At 42.0% G+C, this 23,461-nt stretch overlaps 1 protein-coding gene across 3 annotated transcripts in view; it reads right to left on the bottom strand.

The window, feature by feature from the left end:
• Positions 1–23,461, bottom strand: part of GLI3 (GLI family zinc finger 3) — a 276,529-nt gene that overhangs the window by 46,125 nt on the left and 206,943 nt on the right. For all 3 annotated transcript variants that reach the window (XM_063708513.1, XM_063708512.1, XM_055347697.2), the window contains 3 exons: positions 18,729–18,942; positions 17,796–17,909; positions 15,997–16,137 (listed from right to left, as the gene is read on the bottom strand). In XM_063708513.1, the coding sequence (XP_063564583.1) occupies positions 15,997–16,137; positions 17,796–17,909; positions 18,729–18,942 (469 nt within the window). The remainder of the gene's footprint in view (positions 1–15,996; positions 16,138–17,795; positions 17,910–18,728; positions 18,943–23,461) is intronic.

Genomic DNA, 23,461 nt, shown 5'->3' with positions numbered 1-23,461 from the left:
AAAAAAAAAGAAGGAAGAAAGAAGAACCCAACAGCAAGATATTGCTACGCAACAGACAGAATGAGAAAGAGCTCAGCCAAGTTAAAAGTTCTTATGTCATCTCTTATGTGCTTGAAATAAAAACAAGATTGAGATGCACTCTGCTAAGGACTGCAGTTTTAAAAAAGTGATTTTAAAAACTCAATGATCACACCAAGTTTTATATCCTTCAGGTTAAGAGTTAGGGCACACATTTCCACAGTGCAAACCCAAGAGAAAGAGAAGTACTTATTGAGGGAAAAAACGCCTTTCCTGGTATTCTCAAAGTACTTGATTATTTACCACTCAATAAGCTCGGCACTAATGTTTTTATCTCAAAGGATCTCAGAATAAAATGTATGTGATACAAAAGCAATCACAGCACAAGACTAATTTCTAAAGAAAATTATATGGGAATTTTCATATGTAATACCCATAGCAGGAATGGTTACATCAAAATAAAGTGAGAAAAACTAAAAAAATCTAAGAAGTTTTCACAATAGAGGTGGCTCTGGTATACAAGGAAAAACTGAGGCCTCACAGTACCCACATTCTTACCCCATGTCAGTTACCTGAGGAACTCAGAGGTTCACCCTTTCAAACAGTATGTCAGCCTAGTTTGTTTTACTAAGTAGTAATATGTTTTATAATAAAAAAGATTAAAATAAAGAAGGGAAAGTCTTGACCTAGATGCAGAGGAAAAACTGCTGGAGTGTTATAAAACTGAGATGATATTGTTCTTTGTTGAGAACAAATGAAAATGAGTCCCTGCTTTAAATATAGGCATGTAACTGGCTTGCAAGAAACTTCTGCAGTATAAAGAATTTCACTCAGGTTCGAGTGGGACTAAGTAAATCTAGTCCAGCAACCCACTGGATGCTCTGTATTACCTCTATAATACCCCACACCCATGGTGTACAATTTAAACAACCTCACATTGCAGTACAGGAGCTCCCTTTTCCCTGAGTAAACATTTTGGACAGGTCTCAGAGGACAATTCGGTTTTCCTTATACCAAGCCTAAATCTGTCTCCCTATGGTTTCCATGCATTGGACCTTTGATCCATACATTGAGGACAAGCTGGATGCAGCTCCCACAGGACAGCCAACCACCAGCAAATATTTGAAAGCAGTTATCATGTCCCTTGGCACTTTCTGCCCACCTTCAACTTGCAAAACTTCTCTTCCTTGGTTATTCTTTATTTTTTCAGAGATGGAGTCTCCCTATGTTGCACAGGTTGGAGCATAGTGGCTATTTACAAGTGCTGACTGCAGCCTTGAACTCCTAGGCTCAGGTAATCCTCCAGCCTCAGCCTCCCAAGTAGCTGGGACTATAGGCGCAAACCACACCTTCTTATCTGGTTCTGTCAACCACTCTACACGAGGCAAGTCTGGTTCTTTCTCTACCTGATCCAATGCCTATACATCAGTGTATCTTTAGAAAGTGGAGTGCCAGACTAAGGTGCTCTTTTCCAGAGATACTTTGAGTATAATTCTAATAACATACCTCTATTTCTATAGTTGAGAATCACATTAGCTAGGCTTGGTGGAAACTATCTTTGTCTTGTAATAGTGAACTTATAGTTGATTAAAGGCCCTATGTTGTTATCATAATTTTTAATCTCCTTAGAGCTATTTCATGTTTTTTATTTTTCAAGATCTCTGAGGATCCTGATTCAGTCACTAACTGGATATAAACATTCCTCACAAACAACTCTGATGATAATTGCACTCCACAACTTCATCTTGGAAACAGGTACACCAAATTGTTATGCAGACCAGGGCTGGGAGCCCAGCCCAGCAGCATGATTCTAGAAACAGCTCCCTTGACTGGTGCCAAGCCATGCCCTTATCATCCACCCAACAACTACATCTCCTAACTGCTGTTTAACACAACCATCTTCCTCTGCCTTGGCCATAGTTTCTTATTAAAGGTTTTGCTGAAGTCCCGTCAATCATATTTACTGTATTTTCCTGAATAACCAGTTTAATGATATTGTGAAAGAAAATATCAGCCTGGTCTAGTGTGACAGTTTTCTTGGTGAACCCAGAGGGTATCAATGATCACCATTTTATCTTATAACAGGACAACACGTTTATGATAATAAAAATAGAGTTTTCTCTAGAATTGACTTGACCCTCCCCTTGGAACTTTCAGAATTCATTTTCTTGTCCCCTTTGAAAGTACAGAACGATAGTCACCACTTTCTATCTCCCCCAGCAAATTGTTCTTTTTTTTTTTTTTTTTTGTAATTGATCAAAAATTTCCGATATTGGCTCATCGTGCCATTTGTAAGAAATTGCAGTCCTGACGTTGCCACTCAACTGGCCTCTGACTCCCTTACCAATCAACGATCTTACTCTTGTGTCAGCTGGGCACGCATGCTTCCTTTTCCTGCTGTCTCTGTTCCCAATGGGAAGCCCCAGGAGGACGGGTCTCATCGGCGTCATCGCTGTCCTCTCAGTTCTTGTTCCAAACAAATAACAAAATGAACAAATGAACATTCACTTGGACCAACACAGAAGATGAGCAAACGAGGAAGTGAGCTGCTTGCTTTCACTGCCATTCGTTGATTGTAAACCATTCATTCCAAGGGATGTGCCTCCCCATTCCTGGATCCCACAGCATCCTCTCTGTGGCCATCAGGACCCACAGTAGCCCCAGTGGACTGGATATGTTCAGGTAAGTCTATGTCACTAGTTCTTTCTTATTTCCACATATTTACTTTCTTTCAATCTTTTGTATGTATCTAACTTTATCAAAGAATTCCATTGAGATCTATATTCTTCAAACTTGGTCTTTTCTTTCTTAGATAATCCATGAATGCTTACAGTGGCTTTCTGGAATGATCCTCAACTGACTTGCAGCACTTTCTCCAAAGTCTCTTGCTATTCAACAAGGCCCCCAGGGAAGCCAGGATTGACACTCGGAGCTGCTCCTGGGCACCTGCTCCTGTGCCTGCACGATGCTCCAGAGGCTGCCCTGAGAGCTGTTTCCCTCTGGAGAAGCCTCATCTCTGCCTCTCTCCATGTGAGGCTGCGGCTTAAAGTGGGACTGGTAAATAACACAGGGCTGGGTAGGGGAGTGCACTGGGAGCTTGGAGGTTCAAGTTAAGAAGTTATGCTTCTTCCAAGTGTTGCTTCCAGCTTTAAGTTTAGGATAATCAATAGCACACCTGACCACATCAATAGACAGATGCCTCTTCTGGATGACTTCATGGGTTTTAGCCTGAGTGGAAATATTCAGTTATAGATGAGCATGTGATTTTCACCTGTGTTTTGATCAAAGAGTCCGAAGTTTCTGATGAAGTGTTATATTCGCTTTCAATGGTATCTAACTGGCCATAAATATGTGGGAAAATATCAAACTTGAGGCAACTTGAGTGAAGTGGACAGGGGAAGGGAACTGTCTTTGTTGGGGTGAAGTGTGAGATAATAAAATGCATACATTTAATAGTTAAGAACATCTAAAGGCCAAACCTTCCTTATATGCACCAAGCAGCCATTAAAACAATATGATTTGTGTATGAGGGAACTGATTAATCAGTAGCAAACCACTCACTAATGAGTTTAGTGGCCTTCAATATGTTTTTTAGCCTTTCTAGAGCTCCTTGTAGTTGGTTAGGTCATTTTTAAGATTCCACAATTAGGAAGGACCACAGCAATAATGTCCAGGAAGGAGGACACACAAACCAGCTACTAAAAGAGGATTATGTTCATTCCTACAGAACAGAACAGAACCTACACCCCATTCCTCTGAATCACCATTTAGAAATAAAATGTGGTCAATCTAACACTCTATTTTATTTGTCTGAGCCCACCTAGCCTAATGCTTTGACTATTCAGTCCCACTTTGTTTAGGGGAAATGTGGCCACTGTAGATGTGGCCACTGTAGATGTATGGAGCTATTTGCTGGGTAATGCCTGTGTACCCACAGATAGCAGTGTCATAGAGCACTCCACAGCCAGACTGAGTCCCCGGCCCAGAGGAGCTTAGGCAGCACTCAGGCAAGAAGGGGTGGTACTGAGGGAAGCAGAATGAAGTTAAAGGTGAGACCACCTAAAAAAGGCAGAGCCTACAGCTTAAACCCTGCCATAGCTTTAGCAGTTTCTCAAATAAAGCAAAGAGAATCACCATATGGCCCAGCAATCCCACTTCTAGGGATATACCCAAAAGAACTGAAAACAGGTGTTCAAGCATGAACTTGTAAATGAATGTTCACAGTAACACAATAGCCAGAAAGTAGAAACTCAAATATCCATCAACGGATGCATGGATAAACAAAGTGTGGTATAGCCAGCCATCCAAGAGAATATTATTCAGCCATAAAAAAGAATAAAGCACTGATACCTGCCACAGCATCAATGCACTTTGAAAACATGGTAAGTGCAAAAAAGGCAGAAATCATACAAAAGGTCACATTTTGTATGATTTCATTTATAAGAAATATCCAGAATAAACAAATCCATAGAGACAGAAGGCAGGTTGGTGGTTTTCAGGGGCTGGCGGGGAGGGGGAATGGGAGGTAACCGCTTCATGCATACAGAGCTGCCTTGTGGGGTGATCAAAATGTCCGGGAAGTGGACAGTGTTGGTGGTTACACTACATTGTGACTGTGCTCAATGCCACACAGAACTGCAAACTTCAAAATGGACAAAATGGTAACTGCTATGTGATATGTATTTTACTGCAACATGTTTATGCTAGCCCAGTGAGTACACTGGCCAGATCCCTGGCCGGGGCCATCATCTCTCCTCTCTTCCTCCCCGACTTCCTGCTGGTCCTCACCGCTCGTGCCTCTGAGCAGAAAGGATAAACCTAATGAGCCCAAGTGTCAGTGCAATATAAATTACGGCCAGGGGAAAAAAGAAACAACTTGATGCATGGCCGAGGATCTAAGAAAGGAATGTCCACCATTGTTTGTGATTATGGATCACGTCACAATCTAATAGCAATTTTTATTTAATCAATAATTTCCATGCTGAACAGACAGCCCTGTTACAGAGAATCGACAAGCAGGGACTGATAGCGACAAGCCTCGTTATTAATCTTTCCTCTGCTGGCTTATCAGCCAAACTACTGTAAAAGGCACCACCAAGATGGATTTTAGAATCCACCTTGCTCCTCTCCCCCCTCCCTTTTCTTTTTCTCTCTCCTGTGATATTTCATGTAATGTAGACACTACATTTACTTGAGTAACCTGGGGCTTGTGTAGCATAAAAAGGCAGTTCACATTAAGCAATTTCACAAATCAGAAGAACCTAGACCATTGCTCAGGGTTAGCCATTATAGGCTAATAAATCATACTTTCTCTTTGAGTTGTCAATCGCCAAAAAGCTTTGTACAAGTGCTGGCATCCGTAATTCCGTAAAGGCTTTTCATCTTAAAATAAGATGCTCTGGACTGATAACAAGAATAATCCCCTCCTGATCAAGAAAAAAAAAATCTGCATTTTATCAATTACAGCTACAGCCAGAAGCCAAATGGCTCAGTACTGAGATTCCAGTGAAGTTTATCTCTGCTAAACACAAGGAGGAATACAGTGAGGGCTGTGTTTCACTTGCAGCTTGACTGCTTTATCTTGTGGTACAACCTGCACCAGAGGAACCTGTGCGAACTCTCCCTGCCCCCAGGAAAGGCCACCAGGAAGACCTCCTCTTCACGAACTGGGCTGTCCCGCCTGTCCTAGAGAGGTCCTTGGGACAGGTCACATGTGCTGAAGCACAAGGGAGAGCCTAAAGAAACACCATGTCCCTTTAGGCAGGTAGAGCAGCCGAGATAAGATTGGGCCAGTTATGTTAGAGACATGGTTGACCGGAGAGAGTCCTGTGAATCTAACAGAAGACAGCTGGTGCAATTTTGTTTTCCTGATTAGAAAGACATTTTCATTCCTGCCAAACAGATCAGGAACTACATCCCATTCATCTGAATCACCACTTAGAAATAAAATGTGGTTGACCTACCTGTCTATTTTATTTGTCTAAGCCCACCAGACCTAATGCTTTGAATATTCATTCTCTGTATTTGTCCAAAACAATCCTGCCCTGATTGGAAGAAAAGTGGCCACTGTAGATGTATGGAACTATTTGCCAGGTGATGCCTGTGTGCCACAGGATTATATATTCATAACTAGAAAATAAGACACACGTTTTGTTTTTTTTTTGAGACAGTCTCACTCTGTTGCCCAGGCTGGAGTACAGTGGTGCAATCATAGGTCATTGCAGCCACCTCAGCCTCTCAAGTAGCTGGGACTACAGGTGTGCCTCACCATGTTCGGCTAAATTATTATTATTATTGTTATTTTGTAGAGATAGGGTCTTGCTATGTTGCCCAGGATGGTCTTGAACTCCTGAGTTCAAGTGATCCTCCCAACACGGCCTCCCAAAGTGCTGGGATTATAGGCATGTGCCACTCACTTGGCCTGGCACATCTTATTTTGCACAAAGCAAAATAATGACAAAGGAAAAATGATGACAATCACAATAAAAGCTAACTGGCTCTAAAAACTTGACTAGCACTGTAGTAGGTATCTCCCATAAACTATCAGAGATAATTATCCCAACAACCCTGATAATCCTCTTTTAAAGAAAGATAGCAGAATCTTAGTACCCTTTGGTAAAGAGCCTGATGCCACACAGGCAAGACACAGGGGTTCCATGGGTAACATCTCCTCCCAGCGCTCAGCCAGCAGCCCTGAAGCTTCTGACTTCTCTCTGGATATCATGCAGAACATCCACATCAGCTGCTCAAACCGTACTCGTAAAACATCTCCAAACTATCCTCCCAAATTTTAAAAAATAATTTCAAATAACTTCCACTGCAGAGTCTCACTTCTGGCCCTACCCCAGTCTACCCTTGCCCTCTTTAATACACTGTACTTGCAACTTCCCAGGTTTTGCAAAGCTCAGCCCCATCTTTCTAAAGCTGATGCTGGCTCAAGCCATTCCTCTCATCAAAAGCATTTAATTATCCTTACTTCATCTGGAATAAAAGTCAGACTCCTGGTCTAGCAATCACATCTCCCATGACATGGTGCTACTCGGCTCTTTACTCTTACTACCCACTACCCTTCTGCCTTCCAGACATACTTTGGTTCTGCTCTAACTGCATTACTTATCATACCACTCTTCAACCAAAAAGCATAAAACAAATCATTTGTAATTATATTTCTAATTCAAAGAGATGCCAAAAACCTCAGCCTTTTATTATATTAGCTATAATCATAGATAAAATTTTCCCATACTTTGTGTACCCATTAACTTCTTCCTGCTGTCTTCTCCACATAGAATCCCCAATGCCTTTCTGCAATGGTCTTTCTGTGTTTACATGCACCAGTTTATTCCATACCATGCTCATATCCAATCTCCATGAGATATATCTTTCATTCCTTCTTCTGTGCCTTCACCTTACTCATTTTCCCACTGTCCTGCTTGTACATCGATAGTACTCATAACAGCCTGCCCTGTATGCTCCCCTTACTCAAAGGGATAGCCCCCAACCCCAGCACCCTAGATCGGATATGCATGAAGCGTTTTCTTCTAGATGCTATGCCTGCAATTTCTGTAGTGGCCACCAGGTGGTGATGACGGATCAACAGCAGATGAGTAAACAGGTAAGATTAACAGCAGCCTGCATAGGTGAGCCTGTGCAACTGAATCAATGGTATACTTATGACTATTTTTAAATGTTCATAAAAGTGCACTTAATCTCTTCATTCTTCAGTTGAGTGAGTTTATTAGTACTACTTGCTATGGATTTTTCCTTATGTTTGAATAAAGCTTTTGAGTTTACAAAGTACTTCCATTATAGGATCTCATTCTATCCTCATAAACAAAAAACAAATTAAAAAACCCAGTGAAGAACCTAGAATGGATATTATTATCTCCACTTTACAGATGAGGCAGGGTGACTTACTTAAATTCAGAAACAGTTTCCGGCAGATGTAGGAATGAAAGACAGATCTCCAACACATTATCTGGTGTTCTTCCCATCCCCCACTCACTGATTAATGCTGGTTTTACTGGTAACTGGGTGGGGTCGGGTGGAGTTGGTTTAAGTTTAAGGCCTTGGCTTACACATTGTCTCTTGAGGATATCCCATTTACAGTTCTCTTCTCTTGCAACATTAATTGTTCTAGAAAAAATAAAAATGCCTCCATGGTAGTATTTGGCTAATCCCAGAGAAGCCTAAATATCCCCAAATCTTAAAAAAAAAGTCCTCGCATTAGAAAACTGCTTTCTGTTCCCGGAGCTCTGTTTTATGTCAAAGCAAGAGCCTGATCTCCAACTCTGCTTGCTATGATCTCAGAAGTTGGAGTCTGTGTGACTTCCCTAGGCCTGAAAAAAAAAAATAGTGATGGAGTTTCTCCACCAAGAAAACGGGCTTGGCTGGTTATGGGCCTTACTGAGAACTACTGTGAGCCTAACCTTAGCAAATGTGGTTTTTAAATTAAGCTCTGCCAGTTTACACACACACACACACACACACACACACACACACACCCCACACATAGGTATATTTAAGTAGCTTCTTACTAGAGACATTTTAATGAGATCATCTCTTATTTCTAATCTGAACATTCTAAAGTGCATTTAAACAGGAGAAACTTTTTCTTTAATCACAATTATTTTTTTTGTTTTTCTTACATGTGTTTTTCTTTCTCCATACTATGCGGCAAGAGGAAATATTTAGGGCAGAACTGGGGGCAATACTGTCTCCCAGGGACATCTGACAATGTCTGGAAACAGTTTTGGTTGTCATGACAAGGGAGGGAATGCGCAGGACAGCATCCCACTATAAAGAACTGGCATCTCGTGGGGAGAGGCCTGGGATGCTGCTCAACACCCTACAATGCCCAGGACAACCCCCAACGCCAGAGAATGATCTGCCCCTATGTGCTACAGTGGAGAAACCTTGGTTTGGTGTAACCACTGAAGAAAATTTCCAGAAGGATGTCAGGACACATGAACAGGAGAGATGGAATCTCCACACTGCAGAAAAGCACAAGGAAGAACCTGCAATGGAAGAAATGAACCCAGAGGTCCCTCCAGTTCTTCTCTTGCAGTGTTTCATGAACTGGGGGCCTATCGACATCTTTCTGCAATTACTAATTTCATGCTGACATACCAACCCCAACACTGCCTGAATATTAACCTAACCCCTGCTTTTATACGTGACATGCATGGACACAGCAGCCTCTAAATATCTTGACATTTTTCTCTCTTATAAGCAGAATCACTAACATTTTATTGAGTATAACTTTTTAAGCTAATTCCCTCACCGTTTTATGTGGTAAAAGTCACTATTTTCCTTGGGAGCAGAGCAGGCCGTGAACCCAGGTCCGTCTGCTTTGAAACACATTCACATTGTACTGCCACTGGGTAATGATGGGAAACAAAATTATTCCTTCAAATCAGGTGCTAATTCTTCTCAAATCATCATCATCATCACCATCATCATCATCATCATCACCATCATCATTTCATCAGGCCTCAAAAGTTTACCTGCATGATTTACTTTGACCCTAACCATATTTTCCACCTGTTTCCTAGGAGTCTTTTCCAGTATTCCTCTGTACTCCTCCCTCTCTCAGCCCATAGCGTCGCAATACACAATTATGGCTTCTTTATGTTTCGCCTCTTGTTGTTCACTATGCTTTTATGTTTCCTTATCTCCTCCTCCCAGTTAGACTGTCCAGTCTTTGAGGGTGTAAATCATGTGCCCACCACAAAGCTGGGGCTGTGGGTACCACATGGGCTGTCCCCAGCCCATGTAGCACCTGCCAGGGCTCTGCACATCTCATCAAGAGCTGTTGAGCAAATGGCTGATCCACTAATGTTGGCTTGTACTTTTCCTAATAAACAGGAGAATACATTATGCCAGCAACATCTGCTATAGGCAAGCATATTCAAATGAGGTATGCAGCCCAGCCCAAAGTGACCACCATTCCCACCTGTCTGGAGTGGATCCATACAGAATATTCCAGGGCACTAATTATTGGCAGAATCTAGAATCTCACCTAAAGTATCATTGAGAACCAGCTAAAAAGCTTTCAATCGGAAAATGTTCCCCAGATGTCAGAAACCGTTACTCGGAGGAAGATTTTGATGAAATATTTCAGGGAGTATACAACGGATGAATGAATTAAGAAGGTAACTAATACATGGCCGCCTCTTAAACTCCACCTGGGGGCAGTCACCCATAACTGTTCACAGCCCCCCGCTACTCCCAGCCCACCCCAAACTCCCTCCCAGGCTGAAAGGGGAGGGGGACTCTGCACAGCACTCCCGGTGGCTGCCAGCCAGCAAGCTGGCACTTGAGGGAGAATCTGTTTACCATCCCTGTCCTAAGGACTATCCAATTCAAACTTTTTGCTTTCTTTGACTAAAACCAAGGTTGAACGAGGCAAGATGTCTTGGCCAGGTCTTATTCAGCAGACACACAATGCGGAAGAAAAAGGAAGTCTCTTGGCTTCAGTCTAGCGTACATCCCAGTTTAGCAACAATTAATATAAAATAAGCCACAGAAACCAACAGTGCCACCGCATTCTCCTCCCCCACTCAACCCAGCGAAACACACACATAAAACAATGAGAGACGGAGTGACCTCTTCGAGACCCTCTGTCTGTTTCTCATTAGACCTACTGCATGTGATCTCTGCTTGGCCTTGGACATTGGGGACAGCGTTTATTTTCACGGCTGTTTCACAGTATGATAAGTGAGAAAATAACGTTCTAAGGGGTCAAATGGTTCTAAGGAGGTCATCCCAAGAGTCAGGGCAGAGATGGGGCTGTCACTCAGAATCCTAGCTGGGCCTGGGGGGCTCTGGCTGGTGGACCACACAGCCCTCACACACCCTCGCAATCAATCTGATCTCCTGAGTGTCTCTTTATGGGAACAATTTCTGCAGGTGCAATTTAGTCAGCAACTTTAAAGAGAACGTGACCCTTAAGGCAAAACTGTCAAAAGATGGCTTTGAAGTTTGTAGTTCTTAGTCTATATTTTATATGCCGTGTTTCCAAATAATTAGAGTAACCGAATTAACTAGCAACTCCATGTAGGGAAAATAAGATCAAAATCTCCACTCATTCGTTTTATGTTTTATGTGCACACAAAACTAATTTCTGCCTCATATCTGAGACCCCTATCGCATCTTAAACTCAATTTTCTCTTAGGTAAGGATAGACAATGCAACTTTAGCAAAGGGATCGAAATTATATGGGAAACATTTAAAATGCAAATTTAGGATCACGGTATTAATGTGAAAAGAATGTCTTCACATCCTAACTCTTCCTTGTGTTTCTACAGACACATCAATTCTTCACAAATTAGATGTGCTTTCTTTATATCTAAATCTCTATATTGAAAAGAAAGCCCCTCACTTTCATGCTGCTGATGTATAGAATTTGTTTCCAAATGGCAGCAAAGGTGATTATGACTGTATTCTTCTGATAAAGGAAACTTCAGCATGCTTTTAGAGATCAAAATTCGCAGCATATGAAAGCATTTTAAAATCCAAGTAGGTGGTTAATCACTCTACAAAAAGATGAATTTTTGACACTATGCTTCAAGGAGACAAATGGAGGATTACAGAGATTTGAACGCCACCCAGTTGAAGCTGGGTGCTAACAGAAATACATCTCACTTTCTCTGCGGTTCTGCCCCACAGGTAGAAGACAACATCCCCCAGTGCGATTGCCAAGGGCCCTGCAGGGTTATGCTGCTGGGGATTGGGCTGGGGAATAAAACTTTTAAAATCATCTGACTTTTTAAAGACCCCTGGGGAGAATATTACATGTGTTATTTCTTACACAGAAATAGGGGGTTGGATTGTTGAAATTGAGGGTGAAGAGTTGCAGAGTTACAGCAAACAGGTGGACATGAAGTATGGTGATGATACTATTATTCTTTCGATCTCAGCACTGATGTTTTCAAGCATAACCAGCCGCTCAGCAGTAATGACTCCACACTGAGATGGAAGTTCTTTATGTTTATTCCTATTCCTCCTCTTAGAAAGCCTCTCAAAACATAGTTGGTATATACAATGTCATGCACAACCAAAGTGTGCAGGTTTCAGAGAACCTGAGACTAACGTGTGCTGCAGGCTGTGCATATTTCAGACACCTCAAACATCAAAGACCCAAAGATGGAACTTACTTCTTGGACAAAATTAAAACAAGAGGGAAATGGATCTCCGTGTAGACAGAAAGCATCCTTCCTCCTTGGAAGAAGTTGGGCTGAGCTGTTTTACATAATAAACACAAGCTAAACCAAATAACATCAGCACAAACCAAATAGCATAAACAGAAAGCAAAACCAAACGACACTTTGAGAGTGGATACACTACAACTCTCAGATTCACGTTATTCACGTTATGATTCACGTCTTTTATAATATAATGCGCAACAAAAAAAAAGGTCTGGTTAATTTAAAATTGAAGAAAAATATGGACTTTCAACTCATTTTGAGATGTTAGAATGTGTGCCTTTCAAATGGCAAGAGAAAATACTTGCATCTTGGCAAATCAATAATAAATTCAGTCTTCAATGTACTTGGAATTAATTTTCTTTCTATATACTCCTCTTGCTTTTTTGTTTCCTTCAGTTTTAACTGACACCAAGAAAGGGATGAAGTACAAGAACAAAGCTAACAAAAATACACACCTATCTTCTTAGCTTCTGGTCACAGAAGTAAATTTATGACAAATTTAATACCAGCTTGAGAGTAACTAAGCCCAGTTGTAATTATATTGCTGGAAAGAGAAATTAATTAAACATCCCTGTGATAAAGACCCAGCAGCAAACCTAGAATAAACACATAATTGGTGAAGAAGAGGGGCTTGAAATAAAGGAGAAGAGAAAGGAAAGGCTAATATTTAGCTCATCTGTTCAGATAGTAATGAACGAGGTAATCTTTTCAAGAGTACATGGAGTGCATTACAGTGGAAATGAGACTACCTGGCGGGCAAAGTCAGCCAAGTTTCTAATTCTCTTCTTCAACTTTGTGATTTGCTAATGTGAAACACATGTCTCAAGTTCAAATAACTCCGGAATTCCAACCGTGCAGCTCAACGACTGAACCAGAACAAGGGGAGAACTTGTCAGGATTTAAGAGCTTTCAGCAAAGCCCTTCAATTGCAGCCAGCACCCTATTCCCCGGAAGGATATCAATTATAGATAGTGACTTGCTTTAGCAGGCAGTCGGGACTGTCAGACACTAGGTAGACAACCATGAAGAATCATGAATCTTTCTATTAACTGTAAGAGGGGGAAAAAGAATGGGTCACGGCTATAAATAAGGCAGAGCATCAGAATGGTTTAACACCTTGCCTCTTGGTTGTATGTGGCATGAAAATTCAACTAATTCACAAATGTCCTCTCTCCAAGGAAAGTCACAGGAATGGAAACTGTTAATGCTTCCCTCTGTAAAAAAGTAGTTTTTGCAACTGGTATTTATTCTACCACCAAAGTAATTAGGTGGACTTGAAGTAGCTATTCCTTCAATCAACATAATACAAAGCACCTACCTATTCTATAACAGGCCACCATTACTGCTGCCAGATATACTCATGGGTAAGAAAGTACGCGCATGTCATGCAATGTAGAATCAATTTAAACATGCAAACTTGGGGTTCCTGCACCTCAGACAGTAAGTAAAAAGGTGGAAAATAAGTGACATAAACTAGTATTCTTATTTATGTTGTTGTAAATTATAATTCTTAATTCATTTAATTAAGTTTATTTACTCATATAATTTGTCTCAGACTAAAATTAATATCATAAAGGTAATATATTAGATTTTCTTCTAATCCTGACATGAATTTCTTCTGGTTATCTGAAATTAAAATAGTCCACTGTATATGTGCGCATTCATATTTTTTAAAGACCGTTTCGATAAAACAGACAATATGGTGGTCATTTAGTTGGTAGTTTTAAGCAGCCTTCCTTTAAAACTACTCAGATATCTCTATTAAAACATCGAGACCATTGGCCACTGAAATTAAATTCAAATACCTGCAATTTCACCATCTTTTAAAAGCTTTCACATTACCGTATTTAGGTTGTGAAAGGGTTAAGCTACTACCGCACTCCAAAAAATATTACTTCAAACCCTGCCTCTTATGAGGAGCACAATTCATTTTAAATGTAGACTTAGAATAAGCTCTTATTTCATTCCTGATTTGGTAATGACTGAACCAGTATCCAACATTCCTTGCAAACTACAATGACTTATCCTCCAAAACGGCACCATGAGACTGTCACCTTCAGGATATTTTAAAAACCAAGACACCCTGCCAACATCTGTTCTATGATGGCAGCTTTTACACAAACAATTCTCTTCATGTTTGTTGGTCATTCATTATATCACTAAGGATACACATAGCATATGCTACTCTTTGGGAGTATTTCCCCATAATAAAACAAAAATTCCAAACTTTTCTCCCCTTTGATATTCCAATGTTTTTGTGATTTCCATTAAAACAGTCAGCAAGAATAAACGGCCATTAAGTCAGGCTTGGCTTAAAAATAACACTTGCATTAAATTAAAGAGAAAGAATCGAATTAAGTTCATGGAAAAATTCTGGAAATATACCTTAATTAAAAACATTTGACTTTTTTTTTTCTGTGCTCAGAAATCTATAATTCTTCCCATACAATTACCAGGAGACATGATTTAAAAAGAAGTGGAGGGGAGGGACCCCGGCGATGTCATGTAAAATCCTCAAAACATTCTGTATAGAACAGAGCTCAAAATCTGGCAACCTGTGTGCTTAACACTATAATGTAACTGCAATGCGTGGAATACATTACATGGGATGCGCCGAGTTGCAAGAGACACACATTAAAAGTTCACACTGCCTATGAAACGTGTGGGATGTAAGAGGGACTTCATAATTTTAGTGTTTAATCTAAATGGAGGAGGGTTATCAAGAAACATGAATTGCCTAAAAATACAGTTACTGTAAAAAAAAGAATGTACCACGAAAGAGAAAGTGGAGAGAGAAAGAGAAAAAGAGAGAGAGCAGGAGGAGGGGAATCTCAACAAATGCTACTTTGTCCAATTTTTCATACTAAAAGTTTAAAAAACTGCCACACTTAATGCCTCAAAAAGACCCTGTGCTTCTGCCAGGAGTTGTAGCACCTGCATCTTTTTATTCTCGATCATCTAAATGCCCTCCACGTCAGCCACTCCTGGTCCCATTTGCCAGGGAAAACTCCACTGGCCTTCAAGAAAGTGCCAAGAACAGTGAAGCACTGGGAAGGGAGTATCACAAATCAGGCATGGGGTGGGGAGAAGGCTTTGTGCACACTGCATTTTTTGAAATGATATGCAGGAGAGTGTGTAAAAATTTCTGAACCTGGTTTGGAAGAGGAGGTGTGTTTCTCAATCTGACCATGCTGCAGTTTCCAAAACATCCATCACTAAATACATTTAAAACAGATACAACTTTTTCCATGAAACTACTAACCCCACAAGGGCTGGCCTCAAACCAAGAAATTATGCTACCTAGCTCATATAGAGTACTAACTGCAGCTTAAAAGAATGGGAGCTTCCTTAGGCTTTGAGAGTTTGGGAGAGGAAAAAAGAAATCCCTCATCTCCACATTTTTTCCATTGTTACCGGGTCTTGGAAGGGGAATCAAACTTGTTTAAAAGGTTAATCATAATTCATGTCCAGCTTACTATTACTCAATAACCATCAAAGTCACTAACTCAAAATAGTGTTTTCTGGCTTACAGGATCAGAGTCATTACACTCTCTATTGAAGACTTTATTGAATTTTACACTCAGCTTTAGCTGACTGAACAGGTCAAGCACCGTGGCTCCGAGTTTTCTTTATTCTCAGAAAGTCATAAAGCCCTCTCCAGTTCGCAATGCGGCTCCTAAGAAACTTGACTCAGCTCAGGGTCAGAGAGGCTGACCTCCCTGTAAAGTGTCACAGAGCTGTAAAGCCCGGTTCCTGAATACCATCCACTTACGTGCACAAGCTGCTCTTGGGTGTCGAACTCCCTCGCGCAGCCTTCCCAGTGGCAGTTTGTCTCATAGATGACTTCAGGCTCCTGTTTGCTTTCATCTTTGTCCCCTTCCTCCTTGACAAGGGTTGTTCCTTCGGGCTGTTCCTGAAAGAAGAGGGTGGGGGGCAGGGAACAGAGAAACGGGGAAGAATCAGACACAATGGGAGGGAAGACAAGAAGAGAAAGTAAAAACCCAATTTAGATTTGGGTCTAGGGTTTTGTGAAGTGAAGACGTCAAACAATAAAATCATATCTGTGCATATTTTCAGATTTACCAAATACACTCTGAGAGTTTTAAACGTCTGATTCAAGGCAACAGCCTGTCAAAATTATGAATTAAAAGTTGAGGTCAAACTTTGCTGCCCTGATTACAAAGCTGAAAATAAACCCAAATGTCATCTAAAAAAAAAACCCAAAACAAAACGAAAAACAAACAAACAAAAAACAAAACAAAGCTCATAAGAGAATAAATCAAATCAGGTCTTTACCCAAAAGATTGGTACTTCTATTTTGTTTAGTTGTTTTAATTATTTTTGGTCTGTTACTTTGTTTATTCTTATATTTTGTAATCCAGGGAAATGGTTTACTAGTACTTCTAATGCTGTTTTCACTGCTGTTGGAGACTGTGTGAGACACTTTTGTGGACTTTATAGGGATAATGCCCTCTCGATTCAACCTCTGATCTCTAAGGATATGCTCACTACCCAGGGCCCAGGGGCCACAGCATCAAAGCTCAGGGGCACAGTCCTTCCTAAACCCCTGTGGCAGCTTCACAGCAATGCAAATACAAGTCATTTTGAGAATTCATCTTGTGTAGATTCAGGTCCCAATCCGGGGCTAGATGATAAAAACCGTATGCAGGCATTGAAGTGTAACCAGCAAGGTTGTTGCTGTCTGGCAATATGCAAGAGGAAAGATCTATTTCAGAGCCCGTGACACCAATTTACTCCAGCCTCCACGTTCTTGCTGAAAAGGAAATTTGGGCAAGCAGTCTGAGGTTTGGGCTGAAGCAGCCTGATGACAGCAACGTCCAGATTCTGTGGACATCTGGACTCTTGTCCAATCTCTATGTTGGGGAATTAGCATTCATGGAGCTCCTTCCTGCATCAGGCTGAGAGCCCTATGAGATGATATTATGGGTATAACCTACACATCCTTAAACTGAGGCCCAGAGAATTTAAGTGACTACAGGCGGAGTCCGGATTGAAATCCTACACTCTTCCTTTCAGAATTTTAGGCTGAGGGCCAGCATCTAACTAGCCTTAGGTTAGTTATGTTTTCATCCCTTCTGGTTCGCCAGGCTCTCCTAGAAAGTGGGAAGTAGCAAAATAAGAAAAAATGATATAGGAACCATCAGTAGATCCGCCACAGCTCAGGCTTGGGACCAGGAGCTCAATAATTCAGGCCCAAAATCACAGATGAGGACTGAGGCCTGGTCGCACCTGTGGCCAGCAACAAATTAATGCAACCATTTCCTCTACGAACTACAGTTGCCTATACTCCCAAGCTGCCTAAACTATCAAGAAGGTATGTCCCGCATGGCTTCCTGCACTGCCTGTGTTTGCTTCTGAGCTAGAAAAACGATTTAGTCACTCCATATCTAGCCTTTTGTACAACATGTAGAGTATGGCCAAGGTCAACAATGCAGTGGACAAGGAACTGCCGTGAAAAAGACACCAGGTCTGGGGAGGAAGCGGGAGCTGACCCAAAGATACCAGTCTTGGGAGGAGTGGGCGCTGGCCTGTGCGGCCTGGGTGTCCTACCTGCTGCCCCCGAGCCCCTGGGCTGGGGAGGTCTTCATCGGGTTTGATCTTGGACCTCTTGTTGTGCATCGGGTCACCAGTGCTGCTCACTGCAGACTCACTCGTGGGCTTGTTCTGCTGGTCACATTTGCAGAGCCAGAGACAAAAAGATTTTCATCAACAAGGAACAGTACCATAATTAAAACCTTGCCAACTCGGGACAAGCAGTCTTATTTGGCTGTAAAGCAATGACTGATAATTCTCCAATCCCAGGGTAAGCAGAGTTCAGATAGTATGTTCAAAGCTAGAAAATACGTTCATGCGGCAGCTCTTCATTTTTAACTCGTGAGTATAAACTCCCTATGGCTTTTAAAAGCTAGAAGAATGGAGCTGAGGCCCTAGGCTTTAACAAGCTCCAACAGGGTATTTCAAAAGAACAAAGTTGTGAGGAGGGTAGAAGACCAACACGTTCCATTTGTGAAGTTCTTTAATTAGAGCAACCAGATTCTTCTCCAAACAATATCAAAGTGGCAACAGTTAACGCAGGGCAAAGCACAGTTTTAGTCTTACTCTAAAGTACCACCTGGTGGTAAGTCGCAACTGTGGTTCTAGCGGAGGGAGTGAACAGTGACCAAATGAGAGCAATGCATCCACATGCTGCATTGACATGGGATGCAGGTTACAGATGGCACCAGGTCACGGTGAAGCCTTATCAAGAAGCCTGCTGCTATGTCCATGGGAAAATGACCCTGGGGGAAAAAACTGTTTGATGAGAAGCATTTACACAACACGTCCACCAAAACTGAAGACTAGACCTCAGCATTAAGAAGACAGGATGCTAGTACGGAGGCTGTGAGAACACAGAGGTGCCGTGTTGATTAACAGCTGACGTGGTGGCCTGCCCCCACCCTCGGTTGACCAGCACGGCCGGGTGCATCGACCTGTCCCTCTCACCTGTGAGGACTCAGAAGGGCCGGAGCTGACCTGGACGGGGTTCAGAACCGTAGGGATCCCTGGAATAGGCCTCTGTGTTGGAAAAGTTGGGGCAGGGTGAATGAGTGGAGGGCTGTGTCCAAAGGCTGAACCTAAGCTCTGTTGTCGGCTTAGGATCTGCTGATGCATGTGGAGAGAGACGGGCGCGGAAGAGTAGGTGAAGCTCAAGGCAGGGCTGCGCGGGGGAGATAAAAAAAGACGATCATCACTTAAACGCTGAGCTCAGACAAGTACACAAGATCTGCAGCTTTCTATCTATAATTTTACCATCCCAAATCAAATTTGTTTAAATCAGAAGGTAGGATTATTGCCAAGCATCTTGAAAACTTCTAAGAGAAAGATGAACACTGAGATGAGACACGCATGTGTGTGCACACATACATGCAGACCTAAAACAAGATTCTGCAAACGGAAATAAAAGGCATCAGTTCAATAATAACTATTTATTGCAATAACAAACTTTATATAAAAAGAGAATGGGTGACTACATGCTTTATAGGACTTTTATTGGCTCTCAGTTCCGTATGTTCCTGTGCATGGAGCAATTCCTTTAATCTTAGCTCACACCGCACGCTTTCATATGTCTCCAGATCTTATTACAAGAGGAAAGAAAATCAATTGGTTAAATGTGTTTTGAACACCATGCTTGTCATATCACTCATTTGTTTGTAAAGATGGAAAGCTTGGTTCATCCAGAATGCCACCTAAAGAATTTCCATCAGTGCCGTCTGGTTACAGAAGCTGATGGATTAACCTCTCCCCGCTGAAATCAGTGATCAATGGGCTTCGATGGAGGAATATTCCAGTGGGAGAGCACTGCTCCCTCTTCTAGCTAAACAGCATTTAATGTCTATTAAAGCCCATTATGCATGCTAATGACTGTCACCACTTTATTATGCCACACTATTTCCCAGGCTACAGTAAGTCCTGAGGAAGCAGTGATAATACCTAAAGATTTCTCGACTAGCAGGCAATGCCAAATCATTCTTTGTGCCGGTGTGGTTCTGGAATCAAATCCTCTTAAAAGAATGGAGTGTTCTTAAGGAATTTGCCAACGGCTTAAAAATGCATGAAAAACTAATAATTGCATTCATGGAAATTTCTTTTTAAAAAAAAATCAGTGAAAAAAATATTCATATATATATGTATGTATTTCTCCCTGTCCTGCTGTGTAATACCCAGAAAGAATCAGGGTTTCTTGTAATGTCAAAGTTAGAACTCATGCAAATTTCCAATCTGGTGGGTTAATTACTATGGCTATTAAGTGCATTAAAGGAGAATAAAATAATTACAATAGCAAAATTCAAACCATTTCAACAACTTTAAGTAATAATTCCAAAGATATACTCTGTTCATTAATTTGACTCTACATTTTGCCTATTTGACTACAATCCATAACAGGCAGCTTCAATGGGATTACATTACTATTATTCCTGCAGAGAACCTTACATTACAATAGCTTGCCCATTTAAGACTGAATATCATTAAGAATACCCTAGGAGAATTTCACCAGGCTTTGAGGAACTCTCCTTTCATTCTACATTGTATTTCTTTAATAAAGGAAAGCAGAAACATGGTGAAAACAGTCATTGTTCACAGTAAGTTAGGGAGAAATCAGTAATAATATTCCGTTTCTGCAGCGTTATAGTTACTGCCAGTGTTTCCAAAAGCAAGGATGAATGATTATGGCAAGACTTAGCTAAGGTAGCTGTGTGGATGATTGATAGGGCATTAATCAAAAGATGCATATCTGCCTCAGAATTTGTTCACAAGCTTTCTTCTAATAGCTGATTTCATGTTCACTGAGCTCTATGCCAGTTTGTCCAATTTATTTTTCAGTGTACAAGCCATTCATCAAAAAACACAATGATTTAACAGCCCCCCTTCCTTTGGGTGAATGAGTATTACTAAGTGTAACTACCTTATTCTATTCATTAAATAAACAAAACCCAAAATAACCCACTTCACATATAATTACCACGGCACACAGACTTTGCATGTATCTCCAAACACCTTTCCAGGGTTCTAGGAGCCTAGACTATCTGGCATAGTTGGGAGAGGGTCCCTGAAGGTCATTTACACTTCTAATTCTGGGAGACACGACATTTGGGGGCTTAAAAAATCAGTACTTAATTAAAAATAGAGACCATTCAAAAAACATGCCCTTGATTTTATACAAAAGCAACTCAAAAGCATTCACAGACGGATAAGGGAAGTGCATTTTAAAAAAGATGTAGGAGGCCGGGCGCGGTGGCTCACGCCTGTAATCCCAGCACTTTGGGAGGTTGAGGCGGGTGGGTCACCTGAGGTCAGGAGTTCGAGACAAGCCTGACCAACATGGCGAAACCTCGTTTCTACTAAAAATACAAAAATTAGCCAGGCGTGATGGCATGCACCTGTAATCCCAGCTGCTCGAGAGTCTGAGGCAGGAGAATCACTTGAACTGGAGAGGCGGAGGTTGCGGTGAGCCAAGATCGCGCCACTGCACTCCAGCCTGGGTGACAGAGCAAGACTCCGTCTCAAAAATATAATAATAATAATAATAATAATAATAATAATAATAAATAAATAAATAAAAATAAAGAAATAAAAAAGATGTAGGAGATATCCTTACAAAAGATAAGGCTCAGCATTCCCACCGCAGTTTCCTAGGTCTACGATCCTCCTTGTCCTCAGGGAGCGGGGGTAGGGGTTCTGAAAGCTCTTGACATACTTTGGCCATATCCCCATTCAGGGCCTCCATCTTTTTGCTGGTAAAACCAGGTGACGGGAATAAATGTTCTCTAAAATCCACATCAACGATTAGACTGCAAGGGCTATGAGGGAACACACAGTGGACGGTGATCCTGAGCCTTCAGTGCTTATTCATAAGAAGCCAGCAACAGAAACATTCTCCTCCTCGTGCACAGATCTGGGCCAGAGCAGGGTATGGGACAGCTTGTCTGGACCCAGAAGGGCTGGCCCTCGGCCTTCTGCTGCCGCTCCTGCCAGGGACTGTGCGCAGGAGGGCTGCTCCACTCCAGATGACAAAGTCAATTTAGAATTTGATGACAAAAGTAGAAAGTTCTCAGCTCTGACACAGTATCACTTAACAGATTTGGGAGTCAAGGCTCCTCTGCTCTCAGAACACTGCCATCAGAGTGCTGGGGCAGAGGACGGGCGATGACTGGGCACAGCAAATGGATGTCAAGAGTCGCAGACAAAATGCCCATGAGACAGGATGCCTCCCACGCATACCCTCAACTCTCTTGGGCAAGATCAAGGTATGAAAAGATTCTCCTGAGGTTTTCCCACTGGTGGGATAAGAAAACCTGAGCCACCACAGCCTCCTTCTTTAAATCAAGGTGGGGAGGGCCATGGAGGAGGAGAGTCCTGCATCCTTTTGCCTCCTGTCACAGCATGAGCCCCTCTGCATCTTCAGCACTCACAGTGTCCCCTGCCTGGAACCCTTGGCTTCCAGAGCTCAGAATGGCCACTTCCTTTTTTACATTCACGTTCCAACTTAAATGTCACCTCCTCAGAGGGGCCTTCTTAGACTCATGCCCCATCAAAACGAGCCCCCTCTGCACCTCCTTGCCCCATCGTTTTCTACTGCGTGACAATTCTATTCTCATGGCAGCACGCAGTACTCTCTAAAACTCTTTCTGTCTCTCTGTCTAGGAGGCAAGGTCCAGCTGGGCCGGGCAGTGTGCCTGGCAGAGCAGACACGCAGTACTGAGTCAATGAGTGACTGAATCTATTCTTCAGTGTCTATTAGTTCCCTGTTGCTGCTGCAACAAACAGCCCAAACTGAGTGGCTTAAAACAACAGACACTGTTTATTACCTTACAGTTCTGGAAGTCAGAAGTCTGCAATAGGCCGGCGGGGCTCCATTATTCCAGACGGTCTAGGCTCCCTGCCTGTTCCATTACCTGGAGGCTGCCCACATTCCTTGGCTCAGGGGTCCACATCACTCAGGCCTCCTCCTCCTCCTCCTCCGACCCTAACTTGCCTCTCCTGCTTCCCTCTCACAAGGGCCCCTGTGATTACATCACTGCCACCCGGACAATCGAGGATCATCTTCTCATCTCAAGATCCTTAGCTTAATCACACCTGCAAAAGTCCTTCTGGCATGGAAGGTAACCTATTCACAGGTCCTGGGGATCAGGATGTGGACATCTTTGGGGCCGTTATCCTGCCTACCACAATCAGAAGAGTCACCTCAAAGAAAACTATGTTTTCCTCTGAAAACTACAATTTGACAACATGTCTGTAAAGCAGTATTACACAAACGAAGCTAGCGTCTACATCCATTTCTTTCTGCAGCACTTCAATGGCACAGGACAGACTTTGCTGATTAAAGATACCAGAATTAAAAACAAAAGGTAAATTCTATTTTTAGGGGCCCTGAATAAGAACCTTCCTAAATAGTTCATGTATTCATTCCACAATTTCCTACAAATAGAAAGTATTACTATTGTTGATTTGTTTTTTGTTTTTTGTTTTTTTTTGAGATGGAGACTCGTTCTGTCTCCCAGGCTGGAGTGCAATGGCATGATCTCAGCTCACTGAAACCTCCGCCTCCCAGGTTCAAGCGATTCTCCTGCCTCAGCCTCCCAAGCAGCTGGGATTACAGGCGTGCACCACCATGCCCAGCTAATTTTTATATTTTTAGTAGAGATGGGGTTTCACCATGTTGGCCAGGCTGGTCTTGA

The sequence above is a fragment of the Gorilla gorilla genome, chromosome 6, assembly GCF_029281585.2.
Source record: "Gorilla gorilla gorilla isolate KB3781 chromosome 6, NHGRI_mGorGor1-v2.1_pri, whole genome shotgun sequence".
In the NCBI taxonomy this organism is placed as follows: Eukaryota; Metazoa; Chordata; class Mammalia; order Primates; family Hominidae; genus Gorilla; species Gorilla gorilla.
This window is presented reverse-complemented; position numbering and strand designations above follow the sequence as displayed.